General features: G+C 38.9%; 1 protein-coding gene and 1 pseudogene across 2 annotated transcripts; one reads left to right on the top strand and one right to left on the bottom strand.

Moving 5' to 3' along the window:
* The first annotated feature begins 1345 nt into the window (after positions 1 to 1345).
* Positions 1346 to 23573, top strand: LDHAL6A (lactate dehydrogenase A like 6A). Of its 2 annotated transcripts, XM_012780624.3 has the most exons (8): positions 1346 to 1633; positions 2032 to 2166; positions 9377 to 9494; positions 10426 to 10599; positions 19286 to 19459; positions 20555 to 20672; positions 22013 to 22136; positions 22934 to 23573. In XM_012780624.3, exons 1-8 carry the CDS (start codon positions 1496 to 1498, stop codon positions 23096 to 23098), a joined length of 1146 nt encoding a protein of 381 aa, XP_012636078.1. In that variant the 5' UTR covers positions 1346 to 1495; the 3' UTR covers positions 23099 to 23573. The 2 variants fall into 2 exon arrangements, with proteins under 2 accessions (XP_012636078.1, XP_075858224.1); XM_076002109.1 differs by lacking the exon at positions 19286 to 19459.
* Positions 20777 to 21424, bottom strand: LOC105879958 (protein BUD31 homolog pseudogene; annotated as a pseudogene).
* Positions 23574 to 23832: the final 259 nt, after the last annotated feature.

Raw genomic sequence — 23832 nt, 5'->3', positions numbered from 1 at the left:
TAGTGGAGGCACACTCATTTGGTCAGAGAGTTGCAGTCCACCCTCATAGTCTGTTATTCTTGCTGTCTTCATAGCTTTCATTCTGGTCATCTACTACTGAACATGCTTAGTTTCCCATTATTTTGTTCTTTTTCCTTTATTTTCATGTGTTTCCTTGAATGCATAAAATATGGTTGAGTTTACTTAGGATGGAGGCAAGGGGAGTCTTCTGTGAGTTTTGCTTTTTTTTTTCTTTTTGAGACTGAGTCTCACTCTGTCACCCTGGCTAGAGTTCAGTGGCATCATCATAGCTCACTGTAACCTCAAACTCTTGGGATCAAGTGATCCTCCTGCCTCAGCCTCCCAGAGTGCTAGGATTACAGGCATGAGCCATTGTGCCAGGCCAGTTTTGCCTTTTTAAAAAACTCCTGTTTGTACACCAAATTAAAACTTCATTTTAGGAAATCCTTGCAAAGGATTGAAAAGCTGAAAAAGGGAATATTCTAGGAAGTAAAACTGTTCTACATCTTGTATTCTAAACAGGACAGTATAGTCCCCAGGGGAATGAAAATTGGTTCTTGGGGTATATGTGAAAAAAATCTTAGATATTACAAGGGTTTGTCACTCTGAAGCTCAGTCCTACCTGACAAATCTTATTCCTGAATATTTAATTTCACAATGGGGGGAAAATGTCTAAAACGGCTCCTGAGGAGGTCTATAATGAAAAAGTAGAAACACTGCTCTACATTTTATAAAAGAATTTGTCAGATGTGTATGTATTTTTGATTATGAGTTGGAAAACAGATAATTACATAAAATGTGGTGGGAGAAGAGAAATAGAAACCTTGGTCTCTTACAGACTAATTTTGGATTCTACATTTAACTACTTAATGAGTTGAGCTTTCCCTTCCACTTGTAGAAATGGTTACTCAACTGGTCAAATTCTTAGGGTTTCATATCTTATTTCAAAATGCCCTTTGCATAGAGAATTTTAATATTATTTTTTCTATTTCATCTCACATTTGAGGTGGTGAAAAGCCCTCAGGTCCCTTTCTCCTACGGCACTGCCGATAAATTTCCAAATGAGGGTTAAGAGCTCTTGTTGGATACATGCAGACAAGGTTTGGTTAGGAGTAAAACTACGTGTCTCACTAGTGCTTGGGTTCTGGGCAACAGCACTGGGTGCGCTAGCTAGCCGAGGCCCCGGCTGGCGGAACCTTCCCTAAGCCCTCTGACCAAGGAAAGATGAGCACGCCACAGGCACCAGGGGGCGAGGCGGCGAGGCGGCGGCAGGCAAAGGCGCAGGCGCAGTGCCCCTGCCCGCGGCGGCCTGGCGCCTGCACCAGGTGTGCTAGGTCCCCGCGAGTTCCGCACGAGCTGGGCGCGGCCCTGAGCGGCTGCAGTGGCACGCGTGGCCGGCAGTTAGCGGGTCTGTGGTTTGCTCCCTGCCAACTCCTAGGAGCTGCTTCGAGGCTGCGCGCCTCCATTCTCTTTATGGCCTGTTGAATGAGTGGCTATGAGCTGGCTTGCGGGAGTACCGCGAACCAGCCAGAGCGTGGGCGCCCTGGGAGCCAGTTGCTTTCGCCCGAGGATGGCTCTTCGTCCGCGCCTGGCGCCACGCAACCTGCTCTGGGGCGGCTGGCCCTTCCCTCCTGTGAGTGTGGCTGGAGGTACCTGGCTCCTGGGCCTGCCGACCCGGGCCGGGTCCTGGAGTTAAGAGCTGGGGAAAGGGTGTAAGGGGAGAGAGAAGGGTGGTCAGCGGGAGGAGGGGAGGGACAGCCTCCCAGCTGTAGTCTCCTGTTCGGTGGAGCAGCCCCTTTCCTTTCCTTCACTCCCTCTTAACCGTACCCACCTTCCTTCTCCTTTCCCTGGTTCGCTTCATGGATGCTGGGCTGCTGGCCGGAAACTACCCCATGGATGCTTGGCCGGTCCCTGTTGTGTCTGCAGCACTTCTTTCCACACCCGGGCCCAGGAGTTCTCCTTGAGCGCTCTCTCACTACGGACCAATTCCAAATCTGGAAATGGCCTGGCAGTTTCTCTTCGCTCTGTTAGGTTTCCAAGATGGCAACCGTGAAGAGTGAACTTATTCAGAATTTCACTTCAGAGGAGGCCGTTCAGCACAATAAGATCTCCATTGTGGGAGCTGGATCGGTTGGTACGGCCTGTGCTATCAGCATCTTATTAAAAGTAAGCTATGTGCTCTGTGCCACTGGGTTAACCAAGATTTCCTCGGTTGGAGGCAAGGCCACTGCACATGGTTGTGCAGGGTTTGCCCAGTTCAGGGGGTCTGTGAGGGCCTTGTCCAGGGCCTGGGTTAGTTCAGAGGAAAAGGTGCCCTTTTCTAATTGTTCCCCCCAGAGGGAGTTTCTTCTCTAAATTGTATGGTGGTATCATATGTATTACAAGTTCAGTGAAAGTATGTTGACATTTCATTTTCACTCATGTAGTGACAATAATGAGGTATCCCTTTGCTTGATTCGGAAAATCAGCTCACAAATTAAAAAAAAAACTGGAGAATTAGGTGGCAGAGGAAAGAGTGCACTACATGTCAATGATGGCAGGCATTCTAGTACGAAATACAATAATCTTTTTTCCTTTAACTATCTTTTCCATTTCCTGGTTTCTGTCTTTATTTCCCTTCCTAAGTTATTATGTTAGGTTAGTTTTAATGTTTATCATTCTTAGTATTGATGTAGCTGATAAAGTAAGATTCTAGTTTAATGGCTAGAGACAGAAGACTAAAAAGATTCTGACCTCTTTCTAAGAATATTACCCTGATCTGAGCTCATAAAGTTTTAATAAATCATACGAAACTTTGAACTATACTTTGTTTTTTTTTTTTTTTTTTTGAGACAGAGTCTCGCTTTGTTGTCCAGGCTAGAGTGAGTGCCGTGGCGTCAGCCTAGCTCACAGCAACCTCACACTCCTGGGCTCGAGCGATCCTTCTGCCTCAGCCTCCCAAGTAGCTGGGACTACAGGCATGCGCCACCATGCCCGGCTAATTTTTTCTATACATATCAGTTGGCCAATTAATTTCTTTCTATTTATAGTAGAGACGGGGTCTCGCTCTTGCTCAGGCTGGTTTTGAACTCCTGACCTTGAGCAATCCGCCCGCCTCGGCCTCCCAGAGAGCTAGGATTACAGGCGTGAGCCACCGGGCCCGGCCTATACTTTGTTTTAATTAATGGAATATCTATAAAATTTCCTTAAGCCTTTTTTTTTTTTGATACAGAGTCTCACTCTGTTACCTGGGCTAGAGTGCTGTGGCATCAGCCTAGCTCACAGCAACCTCAAATTCCTGGGCTCAAGTGATCCTGCTGCCTCAGCCTCCCAAGTAGCTGGGACCACAGGTATGCACCACCATGCCTGGCTAATTTTTTATATATATACTTTTAGTTGTCCAGCCAATTTCTTTCTATTTTTTTAGTAGAGACGGGATCTTACTCTTGTTCAGGCTGGTTTTGAACTCCTGAGCTCAAACGACCTGCCTGTCTCAGTCTCCCAAAGGCCTCCCCCCCCCCCCAAGGACTTTAATCCTGGCATGACTGACTGAATTTAAAGGATTGTCCCTGGGTTTTATATCTAGATGACATAGTGTCCTTATGGCATTAAGAGTAGCAGTTGCTGTCCACTACTGCTCTGGCCAATCATACAAACTCCCCATGACTCATTTTGTTCTACCAATAGTAATGTCTTTATCAGCAGTGTCCTCATTGCTAATACATATACGTGAAAACTAATATATTTGTATTTTTGGTTATTGGGGTTTTTTTGTTTGTTTTTTTAGAGAGAGGGTCTTGCTCTGTCACCCCCAGGGTGGAGTGCAGTAGTGTGATTACAGCTCACTATAGCCTCTGAGCTCCAGTGATCTTGCCTCAGCTTCCCAAGTAGCTGGAACTATAGGCATGTGTCACTATGCCTGGCTAATTTTTCTTTTTTCTTTTCTTTTCTTTTTTTTTTTTTTTTTTGACACTCGAGCAGCTTTATTGTTTAACTCCACCGTATACATGAGTCCCCTGGCTAATTTTTCTTATTTTTTTTGTAGAGACAAGGTCTGGCTATGTTACTTAGGCTGGTCTGGAACTCCTGAGCTCAAGCAGTTCTCCAGCTGCAGCCTCCCAAGTTACAGGCATGAGCTACTGCACAGCCTACATTTGTTTTTAACATCAGTGATAACGACAGTATGCTTTATATACATTATCCTTTACAACAACCCTGAAAAGTAAATAGCAGATCTATTTTATAGAGGAGCAAAAAGGCACAGACCCTCTTAAGTTGCATGAATTGATAAATATACCGATATTGTATGTAGAAAAGTTTGAAGTAAAAGATTTATTTATCATCTCTACTTTTAAGGGCCTTTCTGGGAGGGATGGAGCCCTATCCCTAAAGAAAGTGATAACAGCCACAAGCTTCTAGAACTTGAATTCTATTAATTACATTGCAAACAATACCATTTGTATATCATAGAAAATGTGGTGCACAGACCCCCTGCAAAGCTCTAGATTAAGGCTCACTTTAATCTCTCCCTCTCTTTGCCCTAGACAGTGCGACTTCTTTCATTCATGGAGGTCGTGATATTTTAGAAAGTCCTTTCTTTCTTTTTTTTTTATGAGATACTAGTATCCTTTTGTTCATTTGTTGTTTCAAATGGTCTTCATGCCCAATTCCTATTGGAGGTTCTTCATTAATCAAGTTAGTTTTCTTCTGCTTCCCCTTCCTAAAACTAGTACAGTGATGTGTATACAAATCTTAAATATTTAACACACTTATTGCTTTCTAAACATACAGTATTAATCTTTTCTTCCCCCTTAAGCCATGCAATCTCAAATGGGATTTGGAGTAAACAATGGCATCAGGACCACTGAACTCCATCACCACTTTCACCTGACCTCTTCATTCTCTATTTTCCCCCGTGTTTAAGATTAGCTCCTGACACTCCATGTTACAGTATATTGTTAAGATATAATATATGGGCCGGGCATGGTGGCTCACGCCTGTAATCCTAGCACTCTGAGAGGCCGAGGCGGGTGGATTGTTCTAGGTCAGGAGTTCAAAACCAGCCTGAGCAAGAGTGAGACTCAGTCTCTACTATAAATAGAAATTAATTGGCCAACTAATATATATAGAAAAAATTAGCCGGGCATGGTGGCACATGCCTGTAGTCCCAGCTGCTTGGGAGGCTGAGGCAGGAGGATTGCTTAAGCCCAGGAGTTTGAGGTTGCTGTGAGCTAGGCTGACGCCATGGCACTCACTCTAGCCTGGGCAACAAAGTGAGAGTGTCTCAAAAAAAAAAAAAAAGATACAATATATGCAAGTTTTTCACAAATCCTTGATAAAATTCATTTGGGATGCTTGTGAGAAATAGATTCTTCCACTTTTCTCCTGATTCTGATTTGGTAAGACTGTGGGGGACGCCTGGGAAATATATGCTACAAACACTCCAGGTGATTCTAAAGAATAGGCAACAGCACCACCATACTGGAGCCTCACTTATTTAACAGTGACTAGCCCATGTGTTGATAAACATTTCATGTTCCTTGCTACCATCAATCAGGTGGATCTGTGGCTAAGTCAGAAATTGAGAGGGTTGAAACTTTGGATGAAAGATGAGGGACAAATTTCAAAGCCAACTACACATCAGATTCTTGGACAGTTAAGGATTTTTTTTTTTCTTTCTCAACTTAGAATTGAATTATTCTAATGCAAAAATCAGCAAATACTGATAGGCCATAATGTTCACACAGCTTCTACTTGGGCAGGCTTGGTAGTTTTCCTTCCAAATCATCTGGAAGTCAAATACTCCATTGTCTGAATTCTTCAACAGAAAAGCCTCTCCTACGACTTTGCAAGAGGCAGAGAGACATCCTTTGACTTCATCCTCCCTTAACTCCCTGGGCGCTAAATGAGATAATTGGTTGGAGTGGAACATAGGGTTTATGATTAAATTGAAAGAGAATAAAAAACCACAGCTCTGCCATTCTACCAGTTATACAACCGCTTTACTTAAAAAAGGAGTTCATTTGTTTCCTCTCAGGATTATGAAATGTGGCACTCAGCCCTCAGAGGTTCCCCTTCCCGTCACGTCCCTTTAGATGGGCAAGAAGAAAGCGCGGGCTCTCGGAGGGCTGGGCCAGGGCAGGTCACTGCGCCCCAGCCCGGGGCGGGGAGGCAAGAAGCGAGGACTGGTCGCAGGCGACAGGAGTGAGAAGAAGGAACAGGTAAGGAGAAGGGAGTGAGCTAGCGGCAGCACAAGAGGCCCAGATAGCCTCGGTCCCTGAGGATGCGAGGCTGGAGCTCAGGGATCCAGAGGTGAGAAGCCCGGAGGGGCGGCCATTACCTGCGTCCGTCCGAGCAGCTGCCGCGCGGCCGGGCCGCTCACCGGTGGCGCCCACGCCTGCCACAGCCCGGCCCCTCTGCGCCCAGCCTCGCCACGCCATCCTCCAACCTCTGCCCACCGTGGCCCGACCTTACCAACCCCAGCCGCCGAACCCAGAAACTCCTTTCTGATGAAGGAATTCTCAGTAGGATTTGTTTAGTAATTTATTGGCAGGAATTTACAAACCTAGTTAGAGAAACAGTAATGCCGTTGAAAATTACTGAATCATACCATAATACATAAACTTTCATTGTAGTATAATGTGAGGTCCAACTTTGTTTAATTTGGTGGTGTATTCTGACTCTAGAACAGTCTAGTGTGATAGACACTTAGTAGTTGAATGAAGAATTGCTAAAATCGAAATGCAGATTAAAAGAAACACTGGATTGTGAATATAAAGATTGGATAGTCTACTCTGCTTCATTTTTATAAGTAAGGAAAGTGGGTCCTGAGAGATTGAGTTACAATACATTTTAATAGACTTTAAGAATAGTTTTAGATTTACAGAAAAATTGAAAAGAAGTACAGAGAGAGTTTATATACCACATGTAGTTATTAACATCATCATACGTTGGTATGGTATACCTTAGTGTGGTACATTTGTGTTAACTAAAGCCCATACTTTACTCAGATTTCCTTAGTTTTTACCCGATGGCCTCTGTCTGTTCCACTAGTGCATCCAGGATGATGACACATTACATTTTAGTCACCATGTCTCCTTGGGCTCTTGTAGACTGAGACTTGTGTTGTTTTTAATGACTTTGACCATTTTGCAGAGTACTGGTCAAGTATTTTGCAAGTAGAATGCACCTCTGTTGGAATTAGGTGTTTTTCTCATGGTCAGACCGGGGTTTTGGGTTTTAGGGAGGAAGACACAGAAGTGAAGTGACATTTTCATCACACATTTAGGGTACATATTGTCAACATGATTTACCAGTGTTGATGTTGACCTGAGTCACCTGGCTGAGGTGTTGTTTGTCAGATTTCTCTGTTGTAAAGCTACTCTTTTCCCTCTTTTCATACTGTACTGTTTGGAAGGAAGTCCCTGTATGTGGCCCACACTAAGGGATTATGCCCCCTTTCCTTGAGGGTAGAGTATCCTCAGAAATATTAAATTATTTTAATTCTTCTCCATGAGAGACCTGCCTTTCTCTCTTATTTATTAATTCAGTTATAATATTGGTATAGGCTCATGGTATTTTATACTATGGGCTATAATCAAATGCATCTTTGTTTCTTAAATCGTACCAGCTTTGGCCATTGGGAGCTCTTCCAGTTGGCTGCTGTGTCCCTTTGCCTTACTCCATCAATGTAGAATTGTGTGTGTGTGTGTGTGTGTGTGTGTGATAAGATTGATATCAACATCAATGTAGAGTTTTTATTTTTTTTGAGTACTTCCTTACTTTCTGGAACTTCAAAATGTTTCAGGTTCTTCATCTTATATATTTTCTGCACCAGTCCTAGAATCAGCCTTTTTTCCCCCAAGGAACCTTGGTTCCTTTTATTGGAGAATGGTATTAGAAACTAAAATCTTGGGCTAGGTATGTTCAGTGCTACTAGTATTATGATACATTTTAAAAATAATCGTTTAAGATAATTTTATGAGTACTGTGTAATTCTGTTCCATACTACTCTAATCTCTGTGAATAGAGTATCCAGAAGGCATTGATTGGCATTTCATTAAGCACCAGTCTTTTCCTTGTGGTACCGCTTAGACTTCTGGGCCAATTAGTTATAGTCTAGTTTAAAATTTAAGGTGCTTAACTTTTGGATTTCCAAAAGTTAGAATAAAGGAAAAAAATCCAACAATGTAAGTTAGATATATGCTTAAATTATAGATACTCCATCATTTATTTCTAAGTACTAGCACAGAGGCATTTTTCCTCCTAGGGAAAATTTTAATATGTAATAAAGATAAAAATACGTAAACATCTATTCCCCAAAAGGTAATACACAAGGTTCAAAAATAAAAGTAATATAAAAAGACATATGCAGAGAAGTCACATTGTCATCCAGTTTCCATCTAACCTTTTCCCAATGTCCACTTTAGGCAACCATTTATATTAGTTTCTTGTGTATCCTTTAGTATTTCTTTTGTGAATACAAATATATTTTCTCTCCTGTTTTACATATAAATTAGCATCCTAGAAATATATAGTACTAATTGGTTTCTTCAGGTAATATTCTCTGATTATAGAACCAAAACATTTTAGAGTTAAAAGGAGCCTTCTGTTTTAACTCATTTGCTACAGTTTGAATGTTTGTCCCCTTTAAGACTCATGTTGAAACTTAATCCCCAGTGTGGCAGTACTGAGAGGTGGGGCCTTTAAGAGGTGATTGGGTCATGAGGGATGGGTTTATGGATTAATGGGTTATTAACGGGAGTGGGAATGGTGGCTTTATGAGAAAAGGAAGCCAGACCTGAGCTTAGTGCTCTCAGCGATGCCTTGCACTGCCTCAGGACTCTGCAGAGGCCCCAGCAGCAAGGCCCTCACCAGATGTGGTTCCTTGACCTTGGACTTCTCAGTCTCCATAACTGTAAGAAATAAATTCCTTTTCATTATTAATTACCCACTTTCAGGTATTCTAAGTAACAGAAAACAGACTCAATCCATTTATTAAAACTTTTATTGAGCTCCTGTGGATGCTAAGTATCACGTGGGTGGAGATGAATCAAGGAGCTCACTCACAGTCTGGTGAGAAATTCCTTTGACAGCAATTTCTCACTGTGTAGCTTCAGCTGAAATTGAAGATGGGGGTCTTCACTACCTTCCAATATTTTTCTCTTCATTAAACAGTTTCTGTTTTTGTTTTCCTAATGATGAGCTAAAACTTTGTAACTTGTATCTCTTCTGGTTTGGACTTCTGTATTGTAATGAATGATAAGGTAGATTATGTCATCTCTCAGTCCAGTAATCCACAGGCTAGATACAGATCACCAATATAAGAATTTTTTCTTCACTCTTCAATTAATCAAGAGGTATTCCCACCTCACCCCCCTTGACTAATATCTTTTAGGGTTTGAGCGATGAACTTGCCATTGTGGATACTAATGAAGGCAAACTGAAGGGTGAGACAATGGATCTTCAACATGGCAGCCCTCTTATGAAAATGCCAAATATTGTCAGCAGCAAAGGTTAATGTCATAGTTAAATACTATAAATATTCTAATAGTACATAAAAAATATAAGAAAATCATCTTTATTTCCTTTGAACTCCCAGTTTTTATAGTTAAGGCTGGTTGTTCCCTACTGTGTACTCTTATAACATGTTCAGATTCATTAGGTTGTATATTGTTTACACAGTTTCCTCCAGCACAGGACTTGAGTTCTTTGTGAACAGCAGAAATAGTAGTTATCATGATAGCTATCATTAATTAATTGCCAGTTGTGTGCTAGTCACTGACTTAAGCACTTATATTTAATCCTGCATACAACTCTGTTTTACAGATGATGTACCTGCAAACTGAGGTTAAATAAAGTGATAGAATAGGGATTTTAATCCAGTTCTATTTGACTCCAAAGCCTAAGCTCTTCACCACTATCTTTTAATTCACTTGGCCCCCAAGAAATAATTATTTGAACAAATGAATGAACCAAGATCTCCTTGTTCAAAGGTCTTTTCACACCACTTTTGTCTCTAAGTAAATATTCTTCATTTACCAGAATAATCCACATTTTGAACTCTTACTCTAAATAGTACAAAGGATATGTTAGGAGTTTTTTTTTTTTTTTTTTAAATAGACAGGGTCTCACTGTGTTGCACAGGCTGGACTTGACCTCCTGGGCTCAGGTGATCATCTTGCCTCAGCCTCATTAGCAGCTGCAACTACAGGCATGTGCCACCACTCCTTGCTTAAGTTTTTGTTTTTTGTTTTTGTTTCTTAATGGACAAGGAAAAGAACTAATTTCCTTAAATTAAAAGAGTACTATGAGCATAGTGTAAGATTTTTAAGGGAACCCACTCTTTGGTAAACATAATGTGGTGATTGAGGTGTATAGGAAATGTGTACTTAAATGTCAGATGTTTTCTTTCATAGTCTATTTTTTCTTCAAATCTTTCCCCAGATTATCGTGTCACTGCAAACTCCAATTTAGTGATTATCACAGGAGGTGCACGCCAGATAAAAGGAGAAACACGCCTCGATTTAGTCCAGCGAAATGTGTCTATCTTTAAAGTAATGATTCCCTCTATTATAGAACACAGTCCCCACTGCAAAATGATTATTGTTACCAATCCAGGTCAGCTTTATTTTGACTGTTAAGAGTTTTTGGGGGGAGTGGGTTTAGTAACAACTTTGTAGGAAAGAAGAATTTAATGAATATGAAATCCTATACTACCAGTATAACTCTGGAATCTTTTTTGTTTTGTTGGTATAACACAGTGGCCCCCCACCTTTTTGGCACCAGGGACAAATTTCATGTAAGACAATCCTTCCACTGACGGGGGGTGGGGACTGGGGGATGGCCTTGGGATGATTCAGGCAAACCACATTTGTTTCGTTCGCAGCCGCTCCCCAGCGCCAGCATCATCGCCTCAGCTCCGCCCCAGATTATCAGGCATTAGATTCTCGTAAGGAGCACGCAACCTAGATCCCTTACATGTGCAGTTTACACTAAGGTTCTTGCTCCTATGAGAATCCAATGCCGTTGCTGATCTGATAGGAGGCGAAGCTCAGGCAGTGATGCAAGCCACAAATACAGATGAAGGTTTGCTCGATCCTCCACTGCCTACCTCCCACTGTGCAGGCCCAAGGCAGGGGGTGCCCAATAGGCCATGGACTGAGAATGGGACCAGTGCTGGTCCACAGCCTGGGACTTGGGGACCACAGGTGTAAGATGTTTTTTGCACTGTTGTAATCAGTGTATGTACTATAATGAAGGTTTCTTTAAATATTAGTATATATGAAAAGATAATTTGTTTAATCATATGCTTTCAAGGTTTACATTCTTTTTTTTTTTTTTTGAGACAGAGTCTCGCTTTGTTGCCCAGGCTAGAGTGAATGCTATGGCATCAGCCTAACTCACAGCAACCTCAAACTCCTGGGCTCAAGCAATCCTGCTGCCTCAGCCTCCCGAGTAGCTGGGACTACAGGCATGCACCACCATGCCCAGCTAATTTTTTCTATATATGTTAGTTGGTCAATGAATTTCTTTCTATTTATAGTAGAGACGGGGTCTCGCTCTTGCTCAGGCGGGTCACGTTCTTGCTCAGGCTGGTTTCGAACTCCTGACCTGGAGCAATCCGCCTGCCTTGGCCTCCCAGAGTGCTAGGATTATAGGCGTGAGCCACTGGGCCTGGCCCAAGGTTTACATTCTAAAGGCTGAGGTTTGTATTCCAGATTACAGTGTGAGAAGTGAAAGTAGCACTATAGTTTACTGCCTGACTGTCCGAGATTGTATTAGACTTCTCACTGGTGCATGTACAAGGGGGACAAATTCAAAATGTACTTTATCCATGCCAAAGTACTGTGGGATAAAAAAAAAAAACAACAACAACAAAAAAAAAACAAAATGTACTTTGGAGATATTCATAAAATGTGCATGACTACTGATAGATTATGTGTAGTAAGGGAGAGGGAGGAATCAAAAGTAACTTCTAGATTTTTCCTTTGAGTAACTGGATAGTAGTTCCATTTACCTGGGTTGGGATTTTCAGTGGGGTGGGAGTCAGTGTGGGAATGTTAGGTATAGGGTAGGAAAATCAAGATTTCCAATTGGAACATGTTAAATTTAAAATATTTGAAAAGAAGAAATGTCAAGCAGGTAGCCGATTATGAGTCTGGAGATCAGTACTTCAGGGGTACTCAAATTATTATACTGTATTTTAAAATCATTTGGAATGGTTTTCTCTGTGGGTAGGCCAAAACCAAATACATGACTAAGTATTTTAGTATTTTATGTATATGTATTTTATTTTAGTCATACATTTTAATTTTGATTCTGAGGAACTGCTAGTTAAATTTTATTTCACAATTTTATAAAATATTTACGTGGCTCCAACATCAAATCTAGAGAATAGGAATTATTCAAAGAAGTCTAGCTTCTATACCCGTCCTCTTTTCCCTATAGCCTCCCATCCCTGTATAGGTAGCCATTTAAAATTTCTATTTTATGGTTTATAGTTTATTATTACTATATACATTTTTCTCTGTTGTCTTTTATTTTTAACTTAATATATTATGAAGCTCACTCCTTAGTAGATTTAGAAATGTGCTGATTAATGTAGCTTTTTGGTAAGTTTTAAAATTAGAAGGGGTTAAATCCTCCAGCCTTGTTCTTTTTTGATTATTTTGGATCTTCCAGGTCATTTGCATTTCCAGATGAATTTAAGAATCAGCTTGTCAGTTTCTGCAACAAAGCCAGCAAGGATTTTGATAGGAATTTCACTGAATCTGCAGACCAGTTTTGATAGTATTTCTATCTTAACAATATTAAATCTTCTGATCAATCATGGGATATTTTCCCATTTATTTAAGTCTTTAATTTTTTTCAGCAAGGTTTTGCAGTTTTCAATGTACTTCCTTCATTACATTCCTAAATTTTTAATTCTTTTAGATACTATCATGGATGGAATTGTTTTCTTAATTTCATTTTTGGGTTATGCATTGCAAGTATATAGAGAAGTAATTGATTTTTATATATTGATCTTGTGTCTTGTCATTGTGAACTCATTATTTATCTCTTAATATTTTAGTAGAGTCTTAGGCTTTTCTATAGACAAGGTCATGTTATCTGTGAATAACATTTTATTTTTCCTTTGTATTCTGGATATCTTTTCTTTCTTTTTCTTGTCTGATTGCCTTTGCTAAGACCTACAGTACAATGTTTCCAAGAAGTGATGAGAATGGGCATCCTTGTCTTGTTTCCAATTTTTGGAAGAAAACATTTAGTCTTTCACCATTAAGTAGAGTAGATGCTCTTTATCATGTTAAGAAAATTCCCTTCTATTCCTAATTTGTTGAGGGTTTTTGTTATGAATAGGTGTGTTTTTTTGTCTCTTTTTTTTTCTTTTTTTTTTTTTAACTTATTTTTTGAATAGGTGTTGGATTTTGTCAAATGTTTTTTTCTGTCTATTGAGGTGATAATTGTTTTTTGGAATTTATTCTGTTAGTGTACTATACTAATATAGTGAAATTAATAGTGAAACTAATATACTATATTAATATAGAGAAATCCTACTTAGTCATGACATAATAATCTTTTCTAATGTTGCTGGAATTGGTTTGCTAGCATTTTGTTGAGGTTGTTTGCATCTATAGTCTTAAGGGATATTGGTCTGTAGTTTTCTTGAGATGTCTTTGTTTTTGGTATAAGAGTAATACCAGTCTCATAGAATGAGCATTGGTGTTCTTTCCTTCTTCATTTTCTGGAAGAGTTTGTGAAGGACTAGTATTCTTTAAATGTTTGGTGGAATTCTCCAATGAAACCTGGGCTCAGGTTTTGCATTTGGGAAGATTTAAAATTATTGATTTAGTCTTACTTGTTGTAAGTCTATACAGATTTTCTATTTGAGTCAGTTTCAGTAGTTTTTGTCTTTATGGAAATTTGTACATTTTCTGTAAATTATCTAATTTGTTGGCCTATGGTTATGTTTTTGGTTTTTTTTAAAAGACAGGGTCTTTTTCTGTCACCCAGGTTTGAGTGCAGCAGTGTGATCATAGCTCACTGCAGCATTGAACTCCTTGGTGCAAGCATTGTCCAGCCTCAGCCTCCCAAGTAGTTGGGACTATAGATCCATGCCACTATACCTGGCTAATTTTTAAATTTTTTATAGAGATGTGGTCTTGCTACATTGCCCAGGCTAGTCTCAAACTCCTGGCCTCAAGTGACCCTCACCTTGGCCTTCCAACGTGCTGGGATGACAGGCATGAGCCATCTTTGTCTCTGGCCTAATTTGTTATTGTATAGTTGTTTATAGTATTCCCATATATTCCTATTTATTTCTCTAAGGTCAGTAGCGATGGTCCCCTTTCCTTCCTGATTTCAGTAATTTGAGTATTGTCTTTTTTTTCTTGGTCAGTCTAGGTTTTTCAATTTTGTTGATCTTTTCAAAGAACCAATTTTTGATGTCAAATAGTTTTCTTTGTTGAACTATTTAATTTTAATTTCCACTCTAATCTTCACTATTCCTTTTCTTCTGTTTCCTTTGGTTTTAGTGTGTCTTTTTTCTTGTTTCTTATGAGCTAAGTTTATGTTACTGATTTGAGATCCTGTTTTCTAGTGGGCATTTATAGCTGTTAATTTCCCATTAAGCACTGCATAAACTGCATCCCATAAATTTTGGTACCTTATGGTTTTGTTTTCATTTGTTTCAAATATTTAAAAATTTCTCTTACGATTTCTTCTTGACAAATTATTATTAGGGGAATGTGTTGATTTCCAGTTATTTGTCAGTTTCTCAGATTTCCTTGTCTAGTTGATTCTAGTTTAATTCTCTTGTGTTCTGAGAATATACTTAGTAGGATTTCAGTTCTTTTAAATTTATTGAGACTTATTTTTTGGCCTAGTGTATGGTCTGTCTTGGAAAACATTCCATGTGTGCTTAAGGATGGATATTCTGCTGTTGGTGGTTCTATAGATGTCACTTAGGTCTATTTGGTTGATAGTATTGTTTAGATCTTCTATATCCTTGATGATTTTGTTACAGCAGCACTAATGGACTGAGATAGTTGTTACTGTCAAATACTTTATATCTCTGTATCTTTTTTTTTTTTTTTTTTTTTGAGACAGAGTCTCGCTTTCTTGCCTAGGCTAGAGTGAGTGCCGTGGCGTCAGCTTAGCTCACAGCAACCTCAAACTCCTGGGCTCAAGCGATCCTCCTGCCTCAGCCTCCCGAGTAGCTGGGACTACAGGCATGCGCCACCATGCCCGGCTGATTTTTATATTATATATATTAGTTGGCCAATTAATTTCTTTCTATTTTTATGGTAGAGACGGGGTCTCGCTCAGGCTGGTTTTGAACTCCTGACCTTGAGCAATCCGCCCGCCTCGGCCTCCCAGAGTGCTAGGATTACAGGCGTGAGCCACCGCGCCCGGCCTATATCTCTGTATCTTAAAAACCCAACAATTAAATTGTATATATTTTTTGCAATTGTGTTTTTTATTTTTTTATTTTTTTTTTTGAGACAGAGTCTCTCTTGTTGACCAGGCTAGAGTGAGTGCCGTAGCGTCAGCCTAGCTCACAGCAACCTCAAACTCCTGGGCTCAAGCGATCCTTCTGCCTCAGCCTCCAGAGTAGCTGGGACTACAGGCATGCACCACCATGCCCGGCTAATTTTTTCTCTATATATTAGTTGGCCAATTAATTTCTTTCTATTTATAGTAGAGATGGGGTCTTGCTCTTGCTCAGGCTGGTTTCAAACTCCTGACCTTGAGCAATCCGCCCGCCTCAGCCTCCCAGAGTGCTAGGATTACAGGCGTGAGCGCGGCAATTGTGTTTTTAATTCAGGGTTGTGTGTATATATACACACATTATATAGATATTGGAAATTATGCAGTCTTATACAGTTGCTATATAATTGTTACCAGTGCTCTTTATTTTTTCCAGTATGAACATTTTGTCTGATGTGACTTTCTTTCGGCCTGAAGAATTCGCTTTAGTATTTCTTGTAAGACAGGTCTGCTGCTAGCATTGAATTTTCTCATTCTTTATTTGGGACTCTGAAATATAGATTTGCTAGATAGAGAATTTTTGGTTGAGTTTTTCACCTAGCACTTTCAGTGTCATCCACCTGTCTTTTGGCCTCCATGGTTTCAGATTAGGGGTCACTATTGACTTATTTTGGTCCTTTTGTATTTGAAAAGTTGTTTTTCCCTTTGGCTTTTAATAGTTTGACTGTGATGTGTCTAAGTGTGAATTTCTTTCAGTTTATCCTACTTAGAGTTCATTGAGTTTCTTGGATGCATATGTTTTTCATATTTGGGATGTTGCAGCCATTACCTCTTTGAATTTTGTTTCCCCTTTTCTGCGCTCCTTCTAGTGCTACCATAGGTTGGTATGCTTACTCATATTTCACAACTTTCTGCAGCTGTTTGCTCTTCTGCTTCATTTTTAATTTTGATAGTTTTTAGATTATCAAAAATTTTGTATTGGACAATTTTGCCATCTCCATATAAGGAATTTTGTCTATTCCCAAGACCTTGTTTCCCTGTCTTACTGGATAAATTAGGAGGCTCTCAAGGACAATGTTAAATAGAAATAGTGATAGTGGGTATCCTGTCTTGTTCCTGGCTTTAATGAAAATGCTTGTAAGTTTTCTTCATAATGTATGAATTTTTTTTGGATTTTGATAGATATCCTTTTGAGGTAAAGGAAGTTTCCTTCTGTTACTAGATTGTTGAGTTTTATTTTACCCTTTTAAACCCTGAATGAGTTTGGAATATCATCAGGCTTTTTTTACAACAATTAAAATGATTTTATATATATATATATTTATATATATATATAAATAAAATCTTTTTCTTTAAATCTCATGTACTTTAATATATTAACAGACTTTGTAATATTGAACCATCTTTGCATTTCTGGGGTAAAGCCTACTTGAACATGAAGTATTTTTCAAAAATTCCCACTAATTATATTTGCTATTTTATTTAGTGCTTGTGCATCCTGTAAATAAGTGATAGTGCATTTATTATTTTTGTATGTAGTCTTTGCTCAGTTTTGGTGTCAGGGTTTTACTGTCCTCAGGTGTTATTTATAACAGGCTGCATGAGATAAGAATTAGTTCCTGGAAGTTCTGATAAAATTTGTGTGTAAAAATTTGAAATGGTGAGGGGATAGATTTTTGACAGAAGTTCATTAAAGTATATTTGCTGAATCAAATTTTCCATTTTTTCTTAAGTCATTTTAGGAAGTGTTCTGGAGGGTTATCCTTTTCATCCAAGTTTTAAAATGTACTAGCATGTTGTTTCATATTTTATGACTTTTAAAATATGTATTGTATCCATGGGTAATGTTCCATTTCCTAGTATTATTTGTTTCAGACTATGCCTTCTCCCTCCCTTAGTTTTGCTAGAGATTTTTCTAATTTATTAGTCTTCTCTTTCCCTAAAAATTAGCTTTCTATCAATCCTGTTTTTTAAAATCTTACTATTTTCTGCTCATTACGTTTATCATTAATAACTTTTGTCATTAATTTTTAATCCTTCTTGTTTTAAAAATGCATTAAAGAATATGAACTTAACCACTGAGTACCTTATTTTGTAGCTTTGTTCCATGGTACTTTGTCTTTCAGTTCTAAATATTTTGTAATTTCTAGTTTTCTTTCCCCTTTAACTCAATGAGTCATTTAAAAGTATATTTTTGGCTGGGCATGGTCGCTCATGCCTGTAATCCTAGCACTTTGGGAGTCTGAGGCCAGAGGACTGCTTGAGCACAGGAGTTCAGGACAAGCCTGAGCAAGAGCAAGACCCGTCCCTACTAAAATAGAAACAAATTACCTGGACAACTAAAAATATATATAGAAAAAATTAGCCGGGCATGGTTGCACATGCTTGTAGTTCCAGCTACTCAGGAGGCTAAGGCAGAAGGATTGCTTGAGCCCAGGAGTTTGAGGTTGCTGTGAGCTAGGTTGCCACTATGGCACTCTAGCCTAGGCAACAAAGTGAGACTCTGTCTCAAAAAAAAGTATATATTTAGTTTTGAGGCATTTTAAAATTCGTTTTATTGTGGTTGTTTCTAATTTAACTACAATAAAATTGTGTTGTTTGATATCAGTTCTTTAAAATTTGCTATGGCTTAATTTTTGACCCAGTTAATAATGTTTGTAAAAGTTCCTTATATACATTATTGGGCATGATGGTCTATCTAGATCTATTTGATTATATGTAATAATTTTAGTTTTATAATTTAATATATTAACAGACTTTGTAATATTGAACCATCTTTGCATTTCTGGGGTAAAGCCTACTTGAACATGAAGTATTTTTCAAAAATTCCCACTAATTATATTTGCTATTTTATTTAGTGCTTGTGCATCCTGTAAATAAGTGATAGTGCATTTATTATTTTTGTATGTAGTCTTTGCTCAGTTTTGGTGTCAGGGTTATTTATGACAGGGTTACTTATGTCAGTGGTAATTTATGAAATTACCACTAATTTTTTATATCATTTTCTGATAAAGGTCTATTAAAATTGTCCACCATGCTTATGAATCAAATCTACCTTATGACTAATTTTTCATTATTCTGAGGTTATATTGTTAGGTGTATCTAGGTTCATGGTTGTTATATATTGCTGGATTGTTTCATAAATTACTATGTAATATCTCTGTATCATCATTAATGCTTTCCTGTTGAAAATTCTATTTTGTTTGCTAGCTACATTGACCTTCTTTTGGTTAATAATAGTAACCATTTTAACAATTCAAGAATAAAATTCTGATAAAGCTAATGTTTACAATAATTCCCACATCCAAACATCAGACTGTATCAAAAATTTTTCCCTTGCCTACCAAGACAAAGGTCTGATTATGTTTCTCTGATAGTTAATATCCTATCCATATTGTTTCTATTTCCCTCTTAACTAAGCTTCTTGTTGAAAATGGGTTATTTTCTGAGAAATATTATTTAAAAGATTTGATAAAGGAGTAATTTCTATTGGTAGATATTTTTGGAGTTGTATATAGTTACAATTGGATGGAGTACCATGTTTTTTTCCCCCTACAAAACACTAGATTTAGTAGGGTTTTTTTCCTTTTTGACAGCCATCTGATGAAGATACTAGTTTTACTATGGGTAAATCTAAAAAGAACAGGAGGTAGGAGGATCTCTTGAGCCCAGGACTTCAAGGTTACAGTTGACTATGAGTGGGCCACTGTACTCTAGCCTGGGCCACAGAGTGAGACCCTGTCAATGAATGAATAAATAAATAAACAATCATTTAAGATGAGAACTTTTTCTGACTTACACTTTTTCTTCTTAGTGGATATCTTAACTTATGTAGCCTGGAAATTGAGTGCAGTTCCCAAAAACCGTGTTATTGGAAGTGGCTGTAATCTGGACACTGCCCGTTTCCGTTACTTTATTGGGCAAAAGCTTGGTATCCACTCTGAGAGCTGTCATGGGCTGGTCCTTGGAGAGCATGGAGACTCAAGTGGTAAGCCTAAAGCACCGTTGAGACCTGCATCCTCTCTAAAACATATTTGACCATATTATCAATTATAGATTTACTTATAGTGTAAAATAGCTCCTGGGTGGGGAGAAAAAACTTTATTCCAGTTTAGGCCCTTTTAGTTGTGCTTACTTTTAGCATGTTTATTGTTTTTATAATAAAATAATAGGAAATACAAATTTGAAAAACATGAGATTGCTACTATAATCCTACATTATGAAGTGCTAAGATTATAATGCTTTCTTAATACAGAACTAAGTAACATGTTATAGTTTTTATCTTGGGACACTCTAGTTCAGAAAGTCAGCATTATAATTCAGGCAACATGAAGTCTTCAGACTAAGGGATGGATATAACTGGAGAATATTAAGGGAAGAAGGGTGCTGTGGTGATAGCAGTCTTCTTTTCCTTTAGTTTCTTCTGGCTAAAAATGTTTGAAATCCATGTAATATAAACCCTGGCTATAGAAAGAAAAGGCAGAAAAGCTGACCAGGCATGGTGGCTTGCACCTGTAATCCTAGCACTCTGGGAGGCTGAAGTGGGAGGATCGTTCAAGGTCAGGAGTTCGAAACCAACCTGAGCGAGACCCCATCTCTACTAAAAATAGAAAGAAATTAATTGGCCAACTAAAAAATTTGCCGGGCATGATGGGGTAGATGTAGTCCCAGCTACTCAGGAACCTGAGGTAGAAGGATTGCTTGAGCCCAGGAGTTTGAGGTTGCTGTGAGCTAGGCTGACGCCACAGAAATCTAGCCCAGGCAACAGAGTAAGACTCTGTCTCAGAAAAAAACCAAAAAACAAAAAACAGAAAAGCTAAAAGTTACTTGTAGTTGAAAGCATAAAACTGCCACTTTGTTTGGAGAATCTATGCCAAGATGATAGCATTGTGGATCCCCATCTGTGGAGATTTTGATTTAGATCTGGAAGGGGTATGGCTTGGACATCTGAATTTTTTTTGATAGTTCTGTTGAACATTCCTACTTGAAAACAGTTTTGCTAAGGTCAAAAAAACCTCCCTCAAAACCAAAACCCTGCTATATAACACAATACAATACATGGATTTTTCTTGGTATCTCCTAGTTCCTGTATGGAGTGGAGTGAACATTGCTGGTCTCCGTCTGAAGGATCTGAACTCCGCTATAGGAACTGATAAAGATCCTGAGCAGTGGGAAGATGTCCACAAAAGAGTGGTTTCCAGGTAATATGATAGTTTCATATATTTATATTTGTAAGTTGTTAACCTGAATTCTGCCAGAGGGATGTGATTAGTCCCTTAAGTATATGTTGTTATATTTTCTATACTTTTTTTTTTTTTTTGAAGTTTGAAAGTTTTATTTTTACAAATCACAGCTGATAGACAGCAAAGCCTTCACCCGTAGAGATCATGTTCCAACTTGGGCCTGGGTCACTGCTCTGTAGGAAGAGCTGCTCCCAGGAGAGGGGGTGGCGCAGCAGACAGCAACTGCCAAGTCCAAGGTCCTGGGCGGAGAGGGGTTGCGGGCCTCAGCCAGAGCAGCCCCGGCAGCCACAGTGCGTGCACTCGATGATGCGGCCCACTTCCAGCTTGCTTTTGGGGACCCGGCAAATGCAGTTTGTTCCAAAATTGGTATCCCGTGTCTGAATGCACCGCAGGCAGCACAAGTTCTCATACCCTTGCTTTTTCCATTTTGCAATCAGGTTTTTGTCTGCATACCCTTCTTTAATACAACATTCATATAGTTCTCTGCTTATGGCTTTCCGTTTATAAAAGAGGTCAAAGATATAGCGGGTTTTCTGGTGGTAGATCCTGAAGATGGGCCACAGAGATTCCACTTTCCTCTTGCCCTCATGAGGCTCTGTTTCAGCTTCTCTCATCTTTTGGTCTAATTCATCCAGTGTTGGTTCGATCAATTCCCAGCCATCTGGAGGTGCTTTCCGGCTTCTTTTGACTTTAGGCATTTCCCGCTCCCCCCCCCCCACAAGATAATGCATAAAGATCTTAGAATTTGCTTCCCAAGAGTGTAACAGAAAGATCTCTGGTCTCTGCAGTTACAGGCTTGGATTCTTGTCCAGCCCTAAAAATTATTCTGTGACATTGGAAAGGTCTCTTTTCCTCCTTTCTTCAGTTTCATCAGAAGACCCCGCACCTCAGGCCGCTGCTTCTCTACTCATATTTCCTATACTTTTATTAGCACTTCTTTTATTTTTGTGAGCATATTCACCAGATTATAAATTCTTAAGCAGTCAGGGATTGATTCTGTTTTGGTGATTGCTGAGCTGATCCCAGTGTCTAGCATGTACTAGGGACTCACCTGTTGACCAACAATGTATTTTTTCAAATACGTGCTGTGTAATGTTTACTGTTAGTGGTGGAATTGATTGCATATTAATTTCTGGATCTCTGTTCTTACTTTAACCACTAAAAGAAATTCCTAGGAGAAATTATTGACGGAAACATTTTAGTTTTGTGGCAAGCCAGATAGTTTGCCACAAAGTGGATGTTTGATGACGTGTTTCTTCCAAACTAACTTATGTTCATGATTTCTTCTTACTCTACAGTGGCTATGAGATGCTTAAAATGAAAGGTTATACTTCTTGGGGCGTCAGCCAATCTGTAACTGATATAACAGAAAGTATTGTGAAGAATCTTAGGAGAGTGCATCCAGTTTCTACCCTAAGTAAGGTATGATATTCATGTTTGAAAAATCATTATTTAACTTTAACATAAAAGAGGGGATAAAGAGCATTTGGGGGGACCCTTAATTTTTGATTTTGACCTTCTGGAAATACCTCTCTTCTTAAAAGTTTGTTCTTTGCTGCTGCTGAAGGTGGGAGGGTGGGGAAGGAGAGACCTATCATTGTAGACCATTGTCCTGGCCTCGTGTGATAGTTCTTATTATATTATTAGATAAAAACAAGTCTTTCTTGCATCTTTATTGTTTAACTGAGTGACCTAACTCTACAAATGTGGTAACATTGGGAACCACGGTGCGTAGATCTTGTCACATTTGGAGTTGTCCTCTAACAGTTTCAATTATGTCCAATGAAGAGACCTGGGAAAGCAGCACTATCACAAAAGAATTAGCAGTTAGTCTCCTGGGGACAAGGAAACTGGGGCAAGAGTAAGATCCCACTGCTAGTCTGAAGGGGAGAGGTTAAAACAAAATGGAACTAAATCATAGGAAATAAAGTTACAGGAATTTTGAAGTGGTCCCCTGATAGGAAGTGGTTTGGATTAAGTTGATAGGAAAAGGAATGTGGGCCTGAGCAAACATGGCAAAAGGCTGGAGCCAGTGACTGATGAAACTGAACAATAAATGTGTCGAATCATATTTTAAATTGTTCTGTCGTGGCGCTCTATTTCTGCCATAATTCAGACTACCAATCCATTAAATACTCATTCACCCAGCAACTATTCTTTCTCATAATACAGACCTTTGTTAGAAGAAAAAGGAGTAATTTTTAAGTCTTTAATTTCAGGGCCTCTATGGAATAAAGGAAGAAATATTCTTTAGTATTCCATGTATCTTGGGAGAAAATGGTGTCACAGACCTTATAAAGTTAAAGCTGACCCCTGAAGAGGAGGCCCGTTTGCGAAAGAGTGCAGACACACTTTGGAACATTCAGAAGCAGATCAAGCTTTAAAGTTCTATACCATCCGGAAGCTATCTAAGAAAATAGTAGTTATGGAATTGTATGTGTCAAACTTTTGAATAAATTTGAATTTCTGAAACCTGTAAAAAGGAAAAGGGGAAGTGTAACTGCCGTGCTTATTTTGCTTTACAGCTCTTTAGTGTCCAGATGATGGATGATATTTTTTTCCACAATTCCCAAGTGAGTGCATCAGAGGTGTTTTGGTACCTCTGATACACTAGTACTTGCTTTGTATATGTGGTTGTTATTCAGTTCAAAAGAATGTGCTTATTCTGTTATAGATATTCTGATTCTTTTCATCAAGTGCATGGTAAATTCTTTCATTCTGGCTGCCTTATACCTAAGTTCATTTATATGCTATTTAAAAAAAGTTGTAACTTCCTCTATAATGTAAAAACAAAAGTATATACATATAAAAGTAATCTGTTAGTTTCTAATACTAAATAAAACCTTGATTTGACTTTGATGGTTTCTTTCTGGTATTCTTTTTGAGTAGATTTTTATTTTTAAAGAAAAGGTTTAAACTGTATAAACCCCTTGATGATGACTAAGACTAAATTAATCATTTATGGGCTGCCTGATTTCCTAAATATCTTTTTTTTTTTTTTTTTTTGAGACAGAGTCTCACTTTGTTGCCCAGGCTAGAGTGAGTGCCGTGGCGTCAGCCTAGCTCACAGCAACCTCAAACTCCTGGGCTCGAGTGATCCTTCTGCCTCAGCCTCCCG

The sequence above is a fragment of the Microcebus murinus genome, chromosome 4 (genome assembly GCF_040939455.1).
Source record: "Microcebus murinus isolate Inina chromosome 4, M.murinus_Inina_mat1.0, whole genome shotgun sequence".
NCBI lineage: Eukaryota > Metazoa > Chordata > Mammalia > Primates > Cheirogaleidae > Microcebus > Microcebus murinus.
Note: the sequence above shows the minus strand (reverse complement) of the source record. Positions and strands in the feature narration are given on the sequence as shown.